Source organism: Leucoraja erinacea, chromosome 1 (assembly GCF_028641065.1).
Source record: "Leucoraja erinacea ecotype New England chromosome 1, Leri_hhj_1, whole genome shotgun sequence".
In the NCBI taxonomy this organism is placed as follows: Eukaryota; Metazoa; Chordata; class Chondrichthyes; order Rajiformes; family Rajidae; genus Leucoraja; species Leucoraja erinaceus.
In genome coordinates, this window is record NC_073377.1 from 53,687,311 (window position 1) to 53,709,251 (window position 21,941).

At 42.4% G+C, this 21,941-nt stretch overlaps 1 protein-coding gene across 2 annotated transcripts in view; it reads left to right on the forward strand.

The window, feature by feature from the left end:
* The first annotated feature begins 1,360 nt into the window (after positions 1-1,360).
* The window catches only part of kif2a (kinesin family member 2a), a 97,902-nt gene continuing 77,321 nt past the window's right edge, over positions 1,361-21,941 (forward strand). The window contains exons 1-3 of one of the 2 annotated variants that reach the window (XM_055634913.1): positions 1,361-1,603; positions 16,522-16,616; positions 19,970-20,089. In XM_055634913.1, the coding sequence (XP_055490888.1) occupies positions 1,543-1,603; positions 16,522-16,616; positions 19,970-20,089 (276 nt within the window). In that variant the 5' untranslated portion in view covers positions 1,361-1,542. The remainder of the gene's footprint in view (positions 1,604-16,521; positions 16,617-19,969; positions 20,090-21,941) is intronic. The other variant, XM_055634914.1, reaches the window with a different exon arrangement.

The window sequence follows — 21,941 nt, forward strand, 5'->3', positions numbered from 1 at the left end:
GATTTTCTGATGTCGGCCTCTGTGACTGTGACTGAAATACCATCACAGCGAATGGGGGCTCGAGAAGGCACATCAGTGTTCTCCCTATCAAAGTGTGCTCCAGCTATGGCTGCCTCTAGGGTATGTTGAACAATCACTGTTCCAGACTTACACTGGCCCTATCCCAGAACTCTGCCTCTGCTACATTGATGACTGCAACGGTGCTACCTCCTGCACCCGTGCAGAACTCATGGACTTCATCAACTTCACGACTAATGTCCATCCGATACTCAGATTCACTTGGACCATCTGTGACATTTCCCTACTGTTTCTAGATCTCACCTTCTCCATCACAGGAGATAGGATTTCCTGACATCGGCCTCTGTGACTGAGACTGAAATACCATCACAGCGAATGGGGCCTCGAGAAGTCACATCAGTGTTCTCCCTATCAAAGCATGCGTAAAACATCGTCAGGGGGTGATGTTTCGCCGACATTCGAGCTACCTCCTGATTTTGCCTTGTAGAAGGTGATTGCATTCAGGCCCCGCCACAACTGCCGAACATCTGTCTCATCCTCCAGCTTGGAGCAGAAGTCCCTTTTGGCCTTTTTGATGGCCTTATCAAGGTCGTATCTGGACTTCTTGTAGACCACTGTATCATCAGACATGAATGCCCGGTGTCTGGTCTTCAGAAGAGTGCGGATCTCAAAGTTCATTCAAGGCTTCTGATTGGGAAACACTCTGAAGGTTTTTGTAGGGATGCATTCCTCCACACATATCTTTATGAAGTCTAACGACTGTGGGGTATTCATTCAGGTCCGTTCTCGAGTCCCTGAACATTGCCTAGTCTACAGACTCCAAACAGTCCTGGAGTTGTTCCTCTGCCCCCGCCCCATCCGACCAGCTCTATACAGTCCTCACCTTTGGGGGTGCACTCTGCAATTGCTGCCTGTGGGCAGGAAGAAGCTGCACCGCGGTATGGTCGGATTTACCAAAGTGAGGGTGAGGGCGAGATTGTCAAATCTTTAAAATTCTTTGCCAAGGGGGGCTGTGGAGGGCTGCTCACTTAAAACAGAAATTGATAGATTTTTGTATATTAAGGCACGTGATTAATGTGGCAAGATTGAGTATTGTGGTATTGAGGTACAACATTAGCAATGATCTCCATGAATAGTGGAGCAGGGTCAAAGTGTCAGATGGCCTATCCTTGCTCCTGATTCTTATGTTACTTTATCATTTACCACTAAAGCTCAACAAACACATTGCTTGATAAACTGAAGGTGCCATGCAAATATTAGTCTCTGCGGGAGGCCATCGTGTTATTTTTGTCGGCGTAGCCTTAAATCAAGCTTCATAAGAAACCCCTTTGCCTTTATATTAATGAGGAGACGAGTGACTGAGCATGCGCAGTGCAGTTGCTCTGCCTCTCTGGCGGTCGCCACCCGGCAACAGAACAGAGAGAATACGGGGAAGTGTCTGGAAACTTACAAGGGAAATCAACGATTAAACGGTTTTATTTAAATCAACGGCGATATCGTGCGACGAATGGTAGGCGATAAAGTATGGCAATCAATTTCGGAAGAGTCCACATCGGGATTTACGTCGAAATCAAGCGGAGCGATGGTGAGAGGAAGCCGTGAAGCGGGTGTATTTTTTTCCGACCGCCTCTTTTCAGGATCATTGTTTGGGCGACGCTCCATCAAGCATTAGCAACGGCCGGCTCTGCGCTAGGGCGGTGGAGGGGGACGTGTCCGGAATATTCTTCCCAGATCGGGGGGTGGGAGAGAGACAGACAGAGATAGAGAGAGAGACAGAGAGTGAAGGCTTGATTCGCGAGTATTTTGTGAAAAGGAAACGTGCAGTTGTTTGGTTGTCTCGGAAACGGCGCCGGGTGTTCTCACCGGTGTTGGGTTTCAAGGCCGGCATATTCTCCCGTCACAATAACGCCCCAGCTCGGCGGCCCGGCGTCACCCTGGAGAATGGGGACAGGGGGTTGAGGTCCAGCCCGGTCCCGCGTCACCCCCCCCCCTGGAGAATGGGGACAGGGAGTTGAGGTCCTGCCCGGCGTCACCCTCCGCCTGCCCGCCCCTGGAGGATGGGGACGGGGGGGTAAGGAGCGGCTCGGCCCGGCGTCACCCTCCGCCCCTGGGGAGGGGGAGGTGGTGGCGCGAGGAGCGGCCGTTGGCTGGTGGGGGGCGCGGGCGGGCCGGCGGCGCGAGTGCGGAAGTGGGAACTAAGGCACCGGGCGGGCGGGCGAGGGGGCGCAGACAGGGGACGCACGCGGGAAAGCTCGCTTGCTGCCAGCGCCCGTTTACTTTTGAATACAAATAATAAAAGGGAGGGGGGGGGGAAAGAAAAAAAAGAGAGAAGCCACCGCTTCTTTTAAAAACAAAATATATATATTTATTTTTTCACCGTGGCGATTGACACCGAGGTTTGTCGCTTTGAAACGACTGATCTGCTCGGGGCGGGGATGCTCGCGCGCGCGCGACCCCTCCCCACGGTGCGGCCGGCCGGGCGGGCGGGCGGGCGCGATCACGGGGCGGACTGCGCATGCGCCGCGAGCCGCTCCCATGAGCTGACAGGATGGGCTCTTGGTACCAATTCCCACAAGACGTGAGGCAGCTGGAGGGGCACATTACAGTGTTAGGCTTTCACCTTCCGTCAAGTGCCGGTGACTGGCATCTTGGCCTTTATTAACCCTGTGCGTAAACCTTGTCATGTGTATTATGTTGTTGCTGCAATTTTACAGCCACAAAAGCGTATTCTTTTACAATAGATAATAGGTGCAGGAGTAGGCCATTCGAGCCAGCACCGCCATTCAATGCGATCATGACTGATCATCCCCAATCAGTACCTGCCTTTTCCCCATATCTCCTGACTCCGCTATCTTTAAGAGCCCTATCCAGCTCTCTCTCGAAAGCATCCAGAGAACCGACCTCCACCGAGGCAGAGAATTCCACACTCACAACTCAAACATAGAAAACAGGTGCAAGAGTAGGCCATTCGGCCCTTCAAGCCAGCACTGCCATTCAATATGATCATGGCTGATCATCCAAAATCAGTAGCACGTTCCTACGTTTTCCCCATATCCATTAGCCCTAAGAGCTAAAACTTAACTCTTGAAAACATCTAGTGAATAGGCCTCCACTGCCTTTTGTTGCAGAGAATTCCACAGATTCACAACTCTCTGAGTGAAAAAGTTTTTCCTCATCTCAGTCCTAAATGGTTTATCCCTTATTCTTAAACTTTGACCCCTGGTTCTGGACTTCCCCAACATCGGGACCATTTTTCCTGCATCTAGCTTGTCCAATCGCTTAAGAATTGTATATGTTTTTATAAGACCTCCTCTCATCCTTCTAATTTCCAGTGAATGTAAGCCCAGTCGATCCATTCTTTCATCCAATGTCAGTCCCGCCATCCCGAGAATTAATCTGGTCAACCTACGCTGCACTCCCTCGATAGCAAGAATGTCCTCCCTCAAATTAGGTGACCAAAATTGCACACAATACTCCAGGTGCAGTCTCACCAAGGCCCTCTACAACTGCAGTAGGACCTCCTTGCTCCTCTACTCAAATCCTCTCGCTATGAACGGCAACATGTCATTTGCTTTCTTCACTTCCCACACATTCAGCACCCGAGGTCAGGATCAATCCGTGAGGCATATTTAGAAGCATATTTGCCATTAAAACATTGGGAGCACTTAGTCTGTCGCACAACAAAGACGTGGCTTTTCTTTCCTTCAGATTTAAGATGTTACATGATCCCTACATCCCTCAAGTACTTTAGTGTCTAAAAGGAGTATTGATACTGGAATATTCTTAATGGCTTGGGAGTAGAAAATTAAAAATATATTTAACTGAAAATATCTCTCCTCATTTCAGTTCTAAATGCCTAGGTCTGCGTTCTTTCACAGGGCTTCTGGTTTTAGATAGCGCAGTAAGAGAATATAGCTGTCAGGATTTTTGTTAGCCTTTCTGAGAACTTATCATGTTTCAATGAGATTCCTTTCCTTTTTATACTTAAGTGATCATCTTGCTCAGTCAAGGTGGCACCAGTTGGTGTGATGTATTTGAATTTCAAGAAGGCCTTTGATAAAGTACCATGCAAAAGGTCATTAAACAAACATTAAACTACAGAAATCACTATACTAGTATGGGTTGAGGATTGGTTAATAGAGAACTGTAGCATGGACCATTTTCAGATTGGGAGGCTGCGATTAGACAGATGCCAGAGAAGCACATGCCACCAGAGGCAAGAACAGTTTCTTCTCGAAGGGTTCTGGCTTGAAATGTCGCCTACTCCTTTTCTCCAGAGATGCTGCTTCACCTTCTGAGTTGCTCCAGCATTTTGTATCTTTCTTCTCTGCTGTCACCAGACTTTTGAACAATCCTCGCATAAGCTAAACATTTATTCCCGATGATCAGGTTTAGGTTTATTAATGTCACCTGTTCTTATGATCAGTGAAAAGCTTTCTTTCACATGCTACCCAAACAGATCGGATACTACACATTGCAATCAAGCCAAATTCACGTACAGATGATAGAACAAAGGGGGAGATACTGAGTGCAAAATACAGTTCTCATTGCTGCCCCTGCCCATACGGTATTTTAATTGCACTTTGTAGTTGTAGCATTATATTCTGCACTCTTGCTTATTTTCTCTTTTTACACTGCCTGTTATGCTCATGTTGTTTGAGTGTACTTGTGTATGCTATGATTTGCCTGGATAGCACGCAGAACAAATTTCTTCCACTTATCTCGCAGTACATATGACTCCAATAAATTAATATCGATGGATGTTGGAATTCCATTCTTTATCAGTGATTGGGATGAAGGGATCACCATGTTATTTATTCAAGTTGTTGATACAAAGCTGTATGACTGGGCTGTGAGGAGAACATGGAGAGATTTCCATGAGGTGTAAATAGATTAAATAAAGGAGTAAGAACTTTGGAGGTATTGTGGAAAAATATGAGGTCATCTGGTTTGGTGGAAAAAATAAAAACACTTATCTTTAATTGAATTATTGAAAGTTTTTGATGTTTACTGATCTTGGTGCCCTTGTATATGGGAGTTAATGTGCAAGTACATTGAGCAAGTGTCACTTTCTTTGTTGCAAGAAGATTAGAGTGTAACAGTAGAGATTTCTTGCTGAAGTCTGTAGAACCCTTTTGAGGCCCCATTTAAAATGTTATGGTCTGTTCTGGTTGATGAGAAATTAAGCAAGACTGAACCTTAAGTCTTCCTTTTGGAAGAAAGGTGATTTCTATAAAATGATGAAAAAAATACAAGGCCTTGCATGGTAAAAGCAAGAATGAGATGGGCTGTCAGGATCAAGGGGTCACAGTCTCAAAATAAGGGGTTAGCTATTGGGGAATGAGGTGAAAAGAAATGTCATTGTCAAAAGAGGAGGATTTTGTCCATGAGCTCTGTGATGGTTCAGTCCTGGATCTATTCAGGATATAGATCAATACATTTTTATATCATAAGTAAACCATTGCATATGGGATTAATGTAGAAAATGGTTCTGAGATTAAATATTAGTTATAATATTTAAATAAATTAAATATCAGAGCAGAGATATTCACCATTGTACCATTCCAAACAATTTCTATCGCTGAATGGAGATTGCAACTGGGCACTCTTTCAGATGAGGTCTCACCATTGTCCTGAAATGGCGAGTCTTCAAAAGGAGAAGCTGCCGGCGCGGGAGCTCTGGAAAGCGGACTCCGACCAGGGACCCGCCAGCTCCCGATGCCACCGTCCACAGGCCTGCAGCTGGAGCCTCCGAAGCCCCGAAGTCTGGTTGCAGCCGCGCGCCACCACAGCTCTCCACGCCCCGAGACCGGCTAGCCCCACGCAGGCTCCGCGACTGGAGCCCCCAGGTCGTTCCGGCTGGAGGCCGCTCCACGGTGCTAGGCCCCAACGACAACGACAGGACACCCGACAGGGAAAAGGTCGGGCCTCCCGTGCAGGGAAGAGATTTAAAAGTTTACCCACCCCACCCCCCGCCCCACACATATACACAGTTAAAAACAATATAAAAATAAAAAAACCACAGCAAACGGGTCAAAAATTAAAAAAAAAAAGGCAGACAAGCTGCAGGGGACCGCGCTATTACAGTGTCGCCATTTCCAATTCCCATTCCCCATTTCCCATATTTCTTTCTATGGGATCTGATTGCAACCATTGGAATGTTTTCTCCCTTGATGCCGACTAAGTTTTACCAAGGTTCCTCCATGCCAGATTAGGAAAGTGCTGCCTGGGTGTCAAGGGTAGTCACTTGCTTTTCTTCGGAAATTATTCAGATTGGTTGCTTCTCTGTACAATAAGTTCTTGTGTTCTGCCATAGATTTTTAAACTGTTATGTTGCAGGACAAAATTGTTGATGGGAATCAACAAATCTCTCACCAATTGGAATATGTAATGGAGTGGTCATTTTGTGCTAGAGAAGCTTGCTTTCTAAAAGAGCTGTAATCATTTCTGGAGGGAAGAATGTTTTAAAGAGGAAGCTTCAAAGTCTGAAGCATTATTTTAACTGAAAATGTGATTTACAGGTTATCCTCTGGTTACAAATGCCCAACATATGGACATTTCACACACAAACAAGCTTGCTTAATATTATTAAATTCAAAAGTCTTGACTTGGGTACATATGTTAAATCCTACAAACATTAGAACTAATTTCCTCGCTCCATGCAGGGAGCATCTTTAGCTTATATGGACACCATTTCTGACTGTACTAAAGCCTTTGATGCACACTTGAGAGGGATAGTGAAACATTCTACTCAAATTTGGCTGCCTTCAGAAATCTACCTCTATTCTACTTGTCCATTTGTATCTAATGAATCTCACACAGGCTTAATCACAGTGTCACTCCAGTTTCTGTAGCTGAGCTGTATTATGCAAATACTGCTTGCATACACCTTTGTGCAAATTAATTGAATCACGGGCTGATTTGACTATTTTTTTTCATATGATGAGTTTGTATTTCTGCCATTTGTTGTATTTTTCTGAAATCCTATACATTTCTCTTAAGAAGTTCTTCTGGTCATTTTTCATTCTCTGGGTTTTTATTTCCAGTAATTTTATCATCATTGAGAAGAACTCGTCAAGCAATTCACAAAATGGCTATCAAGCAATTCATAAAACTCATCCAAGGCGGCAAACAAAGAACATAACCTTGTATTAACATTGCTCAAAGTCACAGCGAGAGATCACAAAGTTGGTAGGTGTAAGCTAAGCTTCTGTATCCAGGATTGTCAAGCAAGGGTCTGAAACCTGTTTGCTATCGCCCAAGAGGACACGCAGGGGCGGCCGCAAAAAGACGATGACTCCAAGAGATGTCTTGCTGATTTTGGAAAACAAGAAGAATCTGAGAAAGACAAGCAATGCCCTGAAAAAAGATTTGGAGTCTCGATAAGTTCAAGTACCCATGTGCTAATGCCGCATTAAAGTCAGATGTACAGCTGGAAGACTTGTGAAAAAACAACTTCTAACTGCAGTGTTGAAGAAGTAGTGATACTTGTGGACCTTAAAAAATAAAGATTGGACCTGTGACACTGGGAAAAGGTGTGATTCAGTAACAAAAGCCATTTCCAGAGCACTCGTCAGTTTAACCCGTGGGAATTTAAACGTCGGCTACGCGCTGTGGGTTCTAAATATAGCGTTACCGGCTGGAGCGCTATGGGGTTTACACATGGCGCTATGGCCATAGCGCTCTGGGTCACGAACTGTTCAGGAAAATTCTCGTATAACAATGAGTCTTTGGAATTCTCATTGAACCTTTGATTATTTTTCAGGCAGTGGTAGAATTCTGATAAGCCTAGTGGTGAAAGGTTACAAGTGGGATTGCAGTTACATTGGGATTAGCCTTGATTTTACAGAACAGTGGGGTGGGCTCAAGGGGGAGAGAGGGAGGGGTGGATAAAGGGAGAGAATGGAGAGGGGAGGGAGGGAATAAGAACGGGAGGGAGAAAAAAAGGAAGGAGAGGGATGGTGGGGAGGGAGAAAAAAAGGAAGGAGAGGGATGGTGGGAGGGGAAGGAGGGAGAGAAAGAGGGATGGAGGGAGGGAGGGAGAGAGAGGAAGGAGAGAGAGAGAGGGAGCAAGGGAGGGAGAGTGAGGCTTCCAAAATGTCTTTTACATCACCATCTAGTGCTAAAAGCCGGAAGCAGCTGTTCAAACAGCAGTCTACAAAGAGATAACAATTAATGCACTGTTAAGTAAGGTGCGTAGAAGACATGTCAATTGGTAGCAAAGTTATGCATTCTTGTACTCTTACATGGGTATGACCGCACATTAAAAAGAACATTTTTCTCAGCAAAATGGCACTGCGTAAAAACACTGATTTCCTCAGCAAAATACAGATTTTCAGGTATTAGAATACTGAAATGCTCTTGACAAAACTTGACAGTTCTGCATTTCCTGGTTCAGGGCCAAAGTAGCCAACATTTTCGTAGAGCTGGTGAGAAGATGCTGCACTGACCAGTTTGTCAAACATCCTGACAATATCATGTTCTGGGTTTGTTTCATCTAGTATGATGTTGGTCCGCAGTACCCAGTTGCTGAAACGGACCTGAATGAATACTCCACAGTTGTTACTGACTTCATATGGAAATGTGTGGAGGACTGTGTTCCTACAAAAACCATCCAAGTGTTTCCTAACCAGCAGCCTAGGGTGAACCAGGAGATCCGCATTCTCCTGAGGACCAGATTTCGGGCATTCAAGTCTGATGACGCAGAGGTGTACAAGAAATCCAGATATGACCTTGATAAGGCCATTAAAAAAAGTCAAAAGGGACTTTTGCTCTAAGCTAGAGGATGAGGCGGATGCTCAGAAACAGTGACAGGGCTTGAATGCCATCACTTCCTACATGGCAAAATCAGGCGGCAGCTCAAGAGATAGCGAAGCATCATTCCCTGACAAACTCAATGTGTTCTATGAGGAGGAGAACAATGATGCGCCATCCTGAGCCCCCATGCATCTGGTATTACAGTCACAGAGGTAGACGCAAGAAGATCCTTCAGAGGGGTGAACTCTCGGAAAGCATCTGGACCTAATGGTATACCTGGTCGTGTTCTCAAAACCTGTGCAGACTAACTGACTGGAGTTGTTGCGGACATTTTCAACCGCTCATTAATGATGTCTGATGTTCCCACCTGCTTTAAGAGAGCATCACTAATACCAGTGGCCAAGAAGAGTAAAGTGATATGACTATCAACTGGTGGCGCTAATATCCATGGTGATGAAGTGCTTTTAGAGGTTGGTTATCGGGGATATCAACTCCTACCTTGACCCATTACAATTTGCCTACCGCCACAACAGGTCAACGGAGGATGCCACCTCACTGGCTCTCCACTCTGCATTGGACCATTTGGACAATGAAAATACTTACATCAGGCTGTTGTTTATAGACTACAGCTTGGTGTTCAATACCATCATCCCCTCCAAGCTGGTCCAAGCTCACGGAGCTGGACATCTCTCTGCAACTGGATCCTCTACTTGCTCATCAACAGACCACAGTCTGTTCAAATTGGCAAAAACACACTTCTTCCTTAATAACAATCGGTACGGGAACACCTCAAGGCTGTGTGATCAGCCCCCTGATCTACTCTGTATTCACGACTGTGTATCCATCTTCAAGTTCGCCGACGACACCACTGTTGTTGGACGAATTACAGATAGTGATGAGTATAGAAGTGAGATCGGTCGACTGACCAAATGGTGCCAAATCAACAACCTGGCTCTCAATGTCAGTAAGACCAAGGAACTAATTGTGGACTTTGGAAGAAGAAGAATGAGGATTCATAAACCTGTCAATATCGATGGGACGATGGTGGAGAGAATCAAATGCTTCAAATTCCTGGGCGTGCATATGTCTGAAGATTTCTTGGACCCAGCACACTGATGCAATTATAAAGAAAACCCATCAACGCCTTTACTTCCTGAGAAGATTGCGATGTTTCGTATGTCAGAGAGGATTCTCTTCAGGTGTGCAGTAGAGGGCATCTTGACTGGTTGCATCACTGCCTGGTTCGGCAACTAGAATGCTCATGAGCGAAGAAGACTGCAAAAAGTTGTGAACACATTATTTCGCTTGGGCAGTTTATACCCCAGCAGCATGAACATTGACTTCTCCAATTTCAGGTAGCCCTCACTGTTTCCTCCCCTTCTCAGCTCTCCCTCAACCCTCTGGCTCCTCCTCTTCCTTTCTTCTTCCCGCCCCCCCTCCCCCACCCTACATCAGTCTGAAGAAGGGTTTCGGCCCGAAACGTTGCCCATTTCCTTCGCTCCACAGATGCTGCCGCTGAATTTCTCCAGCTCTTTTGTCGACCTTCGATTTTCCAGCATCTGCATTTCCTTCTTAAACATTTGCTGCAGTTATGTCCTTTGGCCATTTCTTGTCAGTTAGTATAATGTTTAACCTGTCAGATGGGTATAGTTGGTTTTAACAGCTATTATCATAACATGCCTTTAGAAATTTCCTTGCAGACTGTATATTTTGTTGTGGATAAATTATGTGGGAAGCGAGAGTGTTTCTGTACCAGTAACGATCCATGCTATGGGCATGTCATGATAATTTTCGGTACTTCACAGAAAACATGCTTGGATCAATCTGTAGTGTGCATGGTTAAGCATATATGTTACCATGGTCCAGGATTTATTGACACAGGTTAATCATACGCTGAATAATCCAACCACATTTTTGTTTGGAAGTGTAAAGAACTAATAGAAATTGCATTAATTGCAATGTGTAAAAATAGTTGAGATACTGTATAATAACTTTGCTGTATGTCATTGTGGTATATATCGTGTCTTGATTGGGGAATATGTTTAGTTTGTGACTATTTGAAGCAGAAATTATATGTGAATGCTTCATTGAGCATAATTCCGACTGGTAACTACGCACTTCGTCCGAGCACATTATCGCACGCTTAATTCAAGCCGTCCTAAATGACCACCTAAACTGTAATTTAGTAACCTAAAAAGCTGCCAAGATTGCCCAGCTGGCCACAGGGGAAAAAAGTTAAGCGAGAGCCCTGTTTCTGGCATGGTAAGGCAGCAACTCTACCGCTGCACCACCATTACTATTCTAAATAAATTGCATACATCTACATTATCTCATCCTTTTAATTCCCCAAAACTAAAATCAAGTAATTTCAGTTTTCCTGTTTATTGAAAATTACCAAATCACTCATCACAATTTAATCTATTCCATTATGTCATTTTTGTTGCAAAGGAAATTTTGGGGGGGATTTCACATGCCACTTGTCTACCCAACTCAATCAGTTTACAGTTTATCCTGTTCAGCTTTGTGACTTTGCAAATGTAGCCATGGTACTCGTGAATCCTAGCTTCAAATATTTTAGGACTATTTTGATAAAGGATGGTCTTATTGATCCATTTATGATCTGAAAGGTGCATTAACCTGACCTAATGTCAGGCCTTTTTTATTTACTTACTAATTATGACAGAGGAGGCCATTTGACCCCTCTAACTGTCAGAATGAGGTGAATGTTAAATTCAGTTTTAACTAGAAATCACTCTAGTAGCAAATAAAATGACAAAGCTTAAATGCAGTGATGTGGCCAAGGAACATCTCAAGTAATGCAGCATTTCCACTGACAACTAGGAAACCCATCTGAAATAGCTCACTCTGTTTAGAAGTAGAAGGGCACCATTGGCTGTATTTCCATCAGCTGGTTGAAACAGCAATAGATGGTTGAACCAAGAGTGTTGCTCAGAGAAATTTGTATATTGATATTGTTGGGGTGAGGTGAGTTGATTACCCACCATGGAATTTAGATGTATTCCTTTGTGTGGAGAATTCTCTGCTTGATTCCCTTTAAGAGTCATGGTCATACTGTACGGAAACAGACCCACCGATCCAACTGGGTCACGCCAACCAAGATGCCCCATCTAAACCAGTCCAGTTTGGCCTATATCCCCCTAACCTTTCCTATCCATGTACCTGTCCAAATGTCTTAAATGTTGCTCTTGTACTGCCTTGACTTCTTCATCTGTAGGCTCATTCCACATAACCACCACTCTGTGGAAAAGATGCCTCTCAGGATCCTACGCATTGGCTATAGCCCCAGTGGAAAAATTTGCCATATGCACATCAGATGCTTTTCACAGATTAATGTCAAGCAGCAATGATCTACTCTTTTAATGCTTCCATCGTTCAAGTTGTTCATTGAACTTCTAATGGATTACTATATTCAGCTTTTGACATAAAAACCTTGCCTACATTATAAAAGTGTGTTACTTAATGGACTCTTCACATTATAAAATTCCCCCAGCAATCAAAACTTAACTTTTGCATACTTTTAGCTCACAGGCAATAAGCACCGAACTACAACGATTATCCATCATCATTAATCCAACCAATCTTCCATTTCTACTGTCATTCACTTTGCTTATGCCACAAGTTCAATTTTTAAGAATGTTAAATTTGGGCTTCTTTAAGAAACAGTAATTCCAATGAAAGTTGAAAATAGACCATTACACTGGTGATTTAAAAAATACATTTTGTACAACTTTCAGAAACTTTCCCAATTCCATCCTCACAGCACTACTTTGTTTTCTACATTTTGCTACGGTTTGTCCAAATCTTACCTTCTCTCCAATAGTCAGTGTATCTTCAGCAATGGCGTCTCATAGACAGCCTCCTCCAAATTATCAAGCTTTGGTTTCTTTGTACAAGTACTACAATTCAGAGATTAAACAAAGGGCAAATTCCAGGAATATGGAAACAAAACAGGGTTACATCTCCACCACCATTAGCTTGTTTCTACAATCACAAACTGCTAATTTACTGTGAAATTCAAATTCATCTTATCTGACCACCATAATGAAGGTTTTTTTCATTTAGTTAGTGTGGACAATGCTAGCAAGGACAGCATTTATTGCCAACTCCCGCTTAGCCTCAAAACCGTGGTGACGAACCACTATCGGGCAGCGCAGGAGGCTCCAGGATTTGGATTCAGCAACTATAGATTGTCAATAATTTAAAGTCACAATATTATGTGATATGGAGGGGAACTACAGATAGTTGTTTTCCCATGCACTACTACAGTTGTCCTTCAAATGTAATGGTCAGTATGACTTCGGACATGCGGCCTAGGCAAATGATTGCATTTTGCACATGGTGTAACTTGCCCAGCCAGGAAAATGTACAAATGGGAGAGGGATATAATCCAATAAGTTTGGGACAGTAGATGGGAAATATCAAGCATACTGCCTCAATCTAAATATTGTCAATCCATTAATTTTCTTAGAGCTATACTCATCCAAGCAAGTGCAAAGTATTCCACCCAACTGCAAATATAATTTGTAGAAATGAAAAGGTTGGTCAAGCTACTCGAGGTATAAGATCCAGTCCCCGATGTGCCCTTTTAACAACATGGGTTATTTCAATACTTTCTACCTCTTTGGTGACCCTTGGACTATCCTTGATCGAACTTTGTTGGCCTTGCACTAAACGTTATTCCTTTATTATTATGTATCTATACACTGTAAATGGTTTATAGTATTGTCTTTCTGCTGACTGGATAACACGCAACAAAAGCTTTTCGCTGTACCTCGATACACATGACAAACTAAACTGAACAGAAACTGGGTTTGATCCTGACTGCGGGTGCTGTTTGTATGGAGTTTGTGTGGTCTCCCCGTGACCTGCATGGGTTTTTTTCCAGAAGTTCCGTTTTCCTCCCACACTCCTAAGGCGTACAGGTTTGTAGGTTAATTGGCTTGGTAAAATTGTAAATTTTCCCTAGCGTGGGTGGGATAGTGTTCGTGGCATGGACTCGGAGGGCCGACGGGCCTGCTTAGTATCTCTAAACTAAACTAATGTAGGACCTGAGCACATAACCTATACTGGAACAAAGGCAAATTCATATTTAATGTTTCAGTGTTTCAGTGAGAATTGTTAGTAAATAAAGAAGACACCTATTTCCATATAAATCATGTAAGTAATGTGCAAGAATCAATATTTTTGGATGCTGTATGTGATATATAACATGATATGATCGGAATAGCATGCACAGGTTTCTTAGGAACAATAGTTCTGAAAGTCATTGGAGGCTTCCCTTTTCTTTGCACGTTATCAGCCTTATTGTACAGTGCATATTATGCAATACACATTGTACGCAATAATCAGCTGCATAGTCAACCTGCACATCTTTCATAATAGTGTACTCTTCTCATTGCCGATAAGTCATCAGTTTGTAGCTAATGGGTTATCCGTTGTCCTTTTTTAAGTGACATCTCATTTATCTTTCTAGTTGTTTTTTAATTAATTACCTGTGAACATCCATGGCAAAAACCAGCATGTATTGCCCCATCTTTCATCTATTCTGTGAGGATGGTGGCGAGCTATTTGAACAGCTGTTGTCCTTGAAGTGAAGGTATTCCCAAACTGCTATTCAATAGGGTGTTCCAAGATTTTGAGTAACAAAGAAAGAATAATGATTTATTCCCCAGTAATCAATATGTGTGACCTGAGAGGAATTCCTCAGGTAATGGCGTTCCTAAACTCCAGCTGCTTTTAGTCTTTGTGGTTTGTAGATTAGATGTACTGTCAAAAACGCCTTAGTGAATTAATCTGGTGCACGTTGTTAGTGGAATGTACTGCAGCAATTGTTTCCTGTGGTGAACTTGAATGTTTAAGGTAGTAAATGGGTGTTAATCAAGAATGTTGTTTTAAACTGACGGCAAGCTGCTTTGGGTTTTTTGGAACTGCACATATCAGGGCATGTGAAGGTGCTGGTTTGTTTCTGTAGATGATGAAAAGCAAAGATATTAGAGCAGAGCAAGATAGACCACTCCTGCAAAATCCAATGGACTGACATGTAGTACGCAACGGAGCGTAACTTCCGCCATTTCAGCAAACCCGACCCTGTCTATGACCCGATCCGACTTCAGTTATGGGTTCAGTTAAAACAGCACATACCTTGTACAGGGAGGAACTGCAGATGCTGGTTTAAACCAAAGACAGACACAAAAGGCTGGAGGATGCCGGCGCTTCTCCCCTCAGACTCGGTCAAACAAACACACACACAGCATGTCCGGCAGATCGGTGCAGGCCAAGACCAGGAGCAGGGCGAAGGATGGCATCAAACTGGTCATAGCAGCTATCGAAAAAGTATGGAAATGGTAAGGGGGAAATAAAAATTTAAAAAAACACCCGAAGGAAATAGATGTTTAAACAAAAAAAAGGGGGGGGGGGGGGGGGCGGCGATCGCTCCGTGTCCATATCGGCAGGGGGGGGGGGGGGGGGGGGGGGGGGGTGGCAGGATGGCTTGAATGTGTGTAGGGTTTTCTGGAGCTCCTTCCTAATGGCAATATTTTGTATGTTCAAAGTTAATAAGGAAGACTAGGCAGGAATATCAAAATGATCACCCGCAGCTGAGAAAAAAAAAGATGATTTGTGTGGTATTTGGTAAAATAATAGCAATATGTAGACACCATGACCAAAGCAAAGATACTAGAGCGGAGACGGAAGCCGGTTACGGAAATGGTGCTAAAGATTACCCATGACCTTACGGCTTTTTTGTCGAGTGGACAATCTTGTCCGCTCTAGTATCTTTGATGAAAAGGCTTTGTGCGGACAAGCTAAGCCACTTTCTGCAGTATGCCTTCTAGCTTCTTACCTTGCTGTTTTAAGCCACCTATTTGGGAATCCATTTGGATGTGATCAGTGGTGAGCATTTAAAATCCAGCAATGGTAATGTTGTTGAATACCAGGAGTAAATGGTTGATTATTCCCTTGCAAGTGCTAGCTGGACATTGCCTGGCCTCTGTGGTGTCATTCTTTTTTTACTTGGCCCTGCCTCAATGTTGTCCAGGTCTTGGTGTATTGATGCTTAGACTACTTTTTTAAAGTATGGTCAATGGAACGCTATAATCAATTAGTCAATAATCAGTAAACATTTAGGGAGGAAATGGTAATGTTGGGGGGAAATGGTAATGTTGAAACAGCAGAAGTGCTGCCCTGAGAGGGTTATACATTGATATTCTTGGGGTGAGATGGTTACCCATCATAAATTTAGATGCATTCCTTTGCATGGAGTATCCTCTGCTTGAGTCCCTTTGGTTAAAGTCATACTGGAAGGAAACAGATCCATTGATCCAACTGGTACATGTAAACCAAGATGCCTCATCTAAACTAGTCCAGTTTGGCCTATATTCCCCAAAACAGTAGCTGTCCGAGTGTCTTTTAAATGTTGCAATTGTTTTGTCCTGATTACATCCGCTGCAGGCTCGTTCTCTATACCCACCAAAACCGAACACCATACTGCAGTAGTGCAGCTTAATAACATCTTGTCCAACTATAACTGAGGGTCCTGGCCGGAATTGACTTCCCTAAGTGCGATATATCACACTTATCTGAATTTATCGCCAATAGTCATTTCCCAGCGCAGTTGCCCAGCTCAAGATCCTGCTGTGATTCACAGGTGGATTGTGATATCTTAGGTGATTTTGCATTAAATAATTTATGAAATTTTGATTTTTTTTGTCTGACGTAATCTTTCAGGAAGGATACACGAGGCAATGGTGACATCATTAAATGATGATAATGAAAGTGCGACTGTGGAATGGATTGAAAATGGCGATACAAAAGGAAAGGAGGTACACTTAACCCCTGCATAAACATGTGTTTACATTATGCTTTTGTAAGCTATTTTAGGATGGTTACTGAAATGGTGAATAATTATTTGTAATTATTATACTGTTCTAATTTGAGGTTGTCAACACTGTGGAATTGAATCTGCCTGGAACCTCAAGTTTAGGCCACTGGATATCATTAGAATGTTTGCCCTGTTTCTTCTGCTGTAAGCAAGTCCCATATGTTTCTACAATTTAAATGTTTTGAATTGTATTGTATAATTTAATGCATTTATGATACAAAGGCATCTATACATTTATTAGTTTTTTAAAAAAGTGATTTTTTTTTGTTTAAAGTTATAAGAACAATACTTGAAAATAGTATCTTTAACAAATATACTGTATGTTAAAAAAAATTCAGATACTGGAAATTTGTGATTAACAAAATAATGGAGCTGTTTATAGTATTCACCAGGCCATGCAGTATCTGCAGAGAGGAAAACCAATAACAAACCTTTGAAATGCGTTGAAGTTTCAGGTTGATGGCCTAGATTAGATTAGATCCTTTATTTGTCATTCAGACCTTTCGGACTGAACGAAATGTCGTTGCCTGCAGCCATACATATGATAATAACAGCAAAACACACAATAAACACAAATTAACATCCACCACAGTGAGTTCACCAGGCACCTCCTCACTGCGATGGAAGCAAAAGTCTTAAAGTTACTGTCTTTTCCCTCCTCATTCTCCCTCTGCGCTGAGGCGATATGTTACCCCACCGGGCGATGGTAGTCAGTCCCACGGCTCAACCGAACTCCATAAACGGGCCGGTCCAGCTCCGCGGCCTGGGGTGGTCGAAGCTGCTGCCCTCCAGTACAACGGACGCAGCTGTTGCCGCGGGAGTTCCGGAAAACAGGCACCAGCCTGTGATCTGCGAGCTCCCGACGATGTCGTCCACACACAGAAAACCATGTTTCAGCCCCCCCCCCCCCCCCCCCCCCCCCCCCCCCCCACACACATAACACAACCTAATAACCAAAATTTAACTAAAACAGGACAAAGAAAACAAAAAAAAAGTAAAGACAGACGGACTGCAGGCGAGCCGCAGCCATTCAACAGCACCGCCACTTCCGGCCTTTCATTAGAACTGAGAAGTAGGACGGGGTGATGAAGAAGGGGAGAAAACCATGATATCTGTGTTAGACTGTCACAGGAAGAGAGTGCTGATGAAAATGATGGTGGTTCTTGTGGCTGAAAGAACATAAGCAGGCCCCTTGAATCTGCTCAGCCATTGATTGAGATGGTGACCAATTGTACTCTATCCCATAAATCTTTACCCAACTCCCAAGTAAAGAATTCCTATGATCCATCACTTTCTGAATGAAGATATCTCTCCTCATTTCAATTCTAAGTAGTCTGAGATGACGATCCCGTATTCTGGACTCCATGGTAATGAACTAAATATTTGGAAAACAACAGCAGATTGGGTGATTGTTTTGTAGAGCACCTTCATTCAGCTTGCAAGCATGACCTGGTGCATAGAGTTGCCTGCATGTTGAGGTTTATATTGCATGTATGTTGAACATTGCAGCCCATCCTTTCTTGCCATAAATCTTCTAGTTTTTTGATCCAGTGCTATTTGTCTCTGCCAATCTTTTTTTATGCAGATTTTATTGTTCTCATTTTCAATGCTATCTTCCTGTGTACAATTCTTGCTAAATTTATTTTAAACATCCACCCTGCAACCATGCTACTGAACCTTCCTGTAAGGAGGTTCACCCAAGCTCTTTTGAAGTGCAATCCATGTGACCTGTAAATTGTACTTATTTAAATTCAAGAGGCCTGACGAGTAAGGTGGATGAACAGTGGGGTTGAAGGGCCTGTTTCCATGCTCTGAATCTATCCTTTTCATGGTCAGATTTTTTTTGATAATGACTGTTCTCCAATAGTGCTTACCACAGGGGTCCTACTCCCTCTGTAGTTATAATGCTTAATGACAGCATGTCAGCAGTACTGCCTTCCTTCTGAATAAAATGTATACTCTTTTGCAACTGGATGTAGACAGTTGAGGAAATGTAAGAACTGATGATGAGATGGAGCTAGTTGTCATCATCTTGTATCTTAAACATGCTGTCTCTTTGACTTATTTTGCTTTGGGGCAACATACAGATAAGAATTAAGAGATTGCTAAAGATTGATCCTTGAGTTCCAGTGTTAGCAGCACGGGAACCGGAAGGAAATCCATTGGAAAAGATTCCCATGATCGATGAGAGTGCAGTCCCAGCTGGGTAGTGATGCAGAGGGGACTAATGATAATTATTAATCCGATCACAGTGAAGGCAATCTGAGGAAAATGAGCACACTGCCGGATGTGTTCATCGTTCAGGTGATGGATATTAGATGGGAGAAATTCAAGTGTGGACGTGGCAAAAATCATCAATGAAGAAAACATTGAGCGATTTCAGCGAGGGAAGCCAAAATGAGGAAGGGAGATTGGAGATTATATGATATTTTGCCGTTATACCGTGATGTCTGTTTTTTTTAGGGGATAGGAATTATATAATATTAAGAGGAGGTTTAGTCTGGTTAATTTGGACAATACTCGAGAAGATGTGCAGGATGTTAATGTTAAAATGTGTTTTGTGTGTTCTGTTGCTTTTTATTTCTATGACTGACTTGGCAAATGAAATTCCTCGTATGATGTATATGGCTAATAAAGTATTATTGTGATTGTATAAATTATGGGTAAACAAGCAAGGAAAAGGTGGCATTTCAAGGTTCAATTATCAAAAAATCATCAAAAAGTTCCTGTATAAAGGATAATTCTCTCTAATTAGAGTAAACAAGCAAGGAACAGGTATCATGTTACAAATAGTTGTAGATGTAATATAAAATATTTTCAATAGCTCTAGCTCAAAATTCGGAATCATTTTACTCCATTGCAAACTACTGAAAAAAATTGACAATACATAATTTAATGAAGGTCAATTTTTTCTAACCTTTATGACATTTTTCATTGTAATTCCTGCCTTCTATGTAGAAGTGTAGTTTAAGAACTAGCCGTCCTTAAATTTTGCACAGATATGTATCTGAGAACAACTTTAATTTATGGGAATCATGGTTTAACACAATTCCAAGATTTTTGGCAGGGCTTTCTGGATTATTGGTAGATTTTATTTTTCTACGCACTACTACACACCACAGTGACTGAGATCAATCAACTTAGCACAAAGAATTGAGGTTGTCCAAGTAACTTGTTCTTGCACTATGGAAGCTATTAGAGCATTGTATGGACATCAGATTTAAAATGCACAATTTTGAGTCGTATGAATAACGTTTTTTGACGTATAATATGCACAATCTTTCAATTTAACAGATTGATCTCGAAAGTGTTTTTGCACTTAACCCAGACCTTGCACCTGATGAAGAAATTGAGGCAAGCCCTGAAACACCACCACCTCCAACGCCTACTATCAAAACTAATAAGATAGCAAAGGTATGTTAATTCCATAACAATATGTGTACACTAGTAATTAATTTAATATATCATTATTTTTTCATAATGTTCCTTTGAAGTGAATCTAGATTGTAGATGGACAGAATTATGAGATCTGTATGATTCTGAGGAAACTTGCTCTTTTTGATTTTTGTAAGTAGGGGAATAGCAGCTGAATAATTGTTCTTTTAGTTGGGTATTTGTATGCTCTGCTGCTTGTTGTAACTGCAGTGCTACAATATTGGTGATAATAGGTCTTGGAGATTAATTTTACTTTCAAAGTGCCATTCACTGTGTTTCCTATAAAATTGCAATTTTAATTTGTCATGATGTTCTTTAAACCCTGGAAAATGCTGAGAAAGTTTGAATGACAAGAGCATTAGATCGGTTTTCTGAGGAAGGACATTATTGCCATAGAGGGAGTGCAGAGACGGTTCACCAGACTGATTCCTGGGATGTCAGGACTGTCTTATGAAGAAAGACTGGATAGACTTGGTTTATACTCTCTAGAATTTAGAAGATTGAGAGGGGATCTTATAGAAACTTACAAAATTCTTAAGGGGTTGGACAGGCTAGATGCAGGAAGATTGTTCCCGATGTTAGGGAAGTCCAGGACAAGGGGTCACAGCTTAAGGATAAAGGGGAAATCCTTTAAAACCGAGATGAGAAGAACTTTTTTCACGCAGAGAGTGGTGAATCTCTGGAACTCTCTGCCACAGAGGGTAGTTGAGGCCACTTAATTGGCTATATTTAAGAGGGAGTTAGATGTGGCCCTTGTGGCTAAGGGGATCAGGGGGTATGGAGAGAAGGCAGGTACGGGATACTGAGTTGGATGATCAGCCATGATCATATTGAATGGCGGTGCAGGCTCGAAGGGCCGAATGGCCTACTCCTGCACCTAATTTCTATGTTTCTATGTTTTCACCAGTGAAGATATCACTGATGAAATTATTTATCAAGCTGTCAGAGACTCTTATCTGTTCTAGGCATCTATGTAACACATGCATTCTTTGATTGCAAACATAGAATTGTGACTGAAGGTTTACTCGCAAATCATTGCTGTAGTTTGTAAAAGTCTGCTGCAGGAACAGATTGGTGTAGGATCTGAAGAATGGAGTTGTCAAGGGGAGGCTGAACATCCTGTCTATGGCCAAAATGGCAAACATCTCAAATAGCGTTGGTGGATTGGCAAACAAGAGGCCGATGTGGTATAACCACAATTTCTGCAAAAACCCACCATTTAGGACACGCACACATCATTTTAACCTACTTTTTAAATTAATGTTTTATTATTAGTGTTTTCTGAGTCATTCGTAACTGTCACTGTATGTCATGTTGTTACTTGGGGGCGGAGCACCAAGGCAAATTCCTTGTATGTGAATACTTGGCCAATAAACTTATTTACTTTTTTTCTTAAAGATAGTAGAGTCGGGGGATATGGTGAGAAGGCAGAAACGGGGTACTGAATGTGAATGATCAGCCATGATCACAGTGAATGGCAGTGCTGGCTCGAAGGGCGGAATGGCCTACTGCACCTATTGTCTATTGAATGAGCCATTGCCCCACTCTTCTGCTCTTACCCCATAGTTCCTCAAATTCACCCTTCAAAAATTGATGCAGCCACCCTAACTCATTCTTTTGTATCCTGTATAAAAATACAAAACTTCTGGACGGGAATATTCAATATAATTTCTAAAACACTTAAAATTCAATTGGAGTCTAATTCAAACCTAATAATATTAGGAATGTCAGAGGGCTGCCCTAATCTAACGATATTTCAAAGACGCTTCCTTGACTATGGTTTAATAACTGCGAAAAAACATACTTAAATTCTGGAAAAAGATAACAGTTC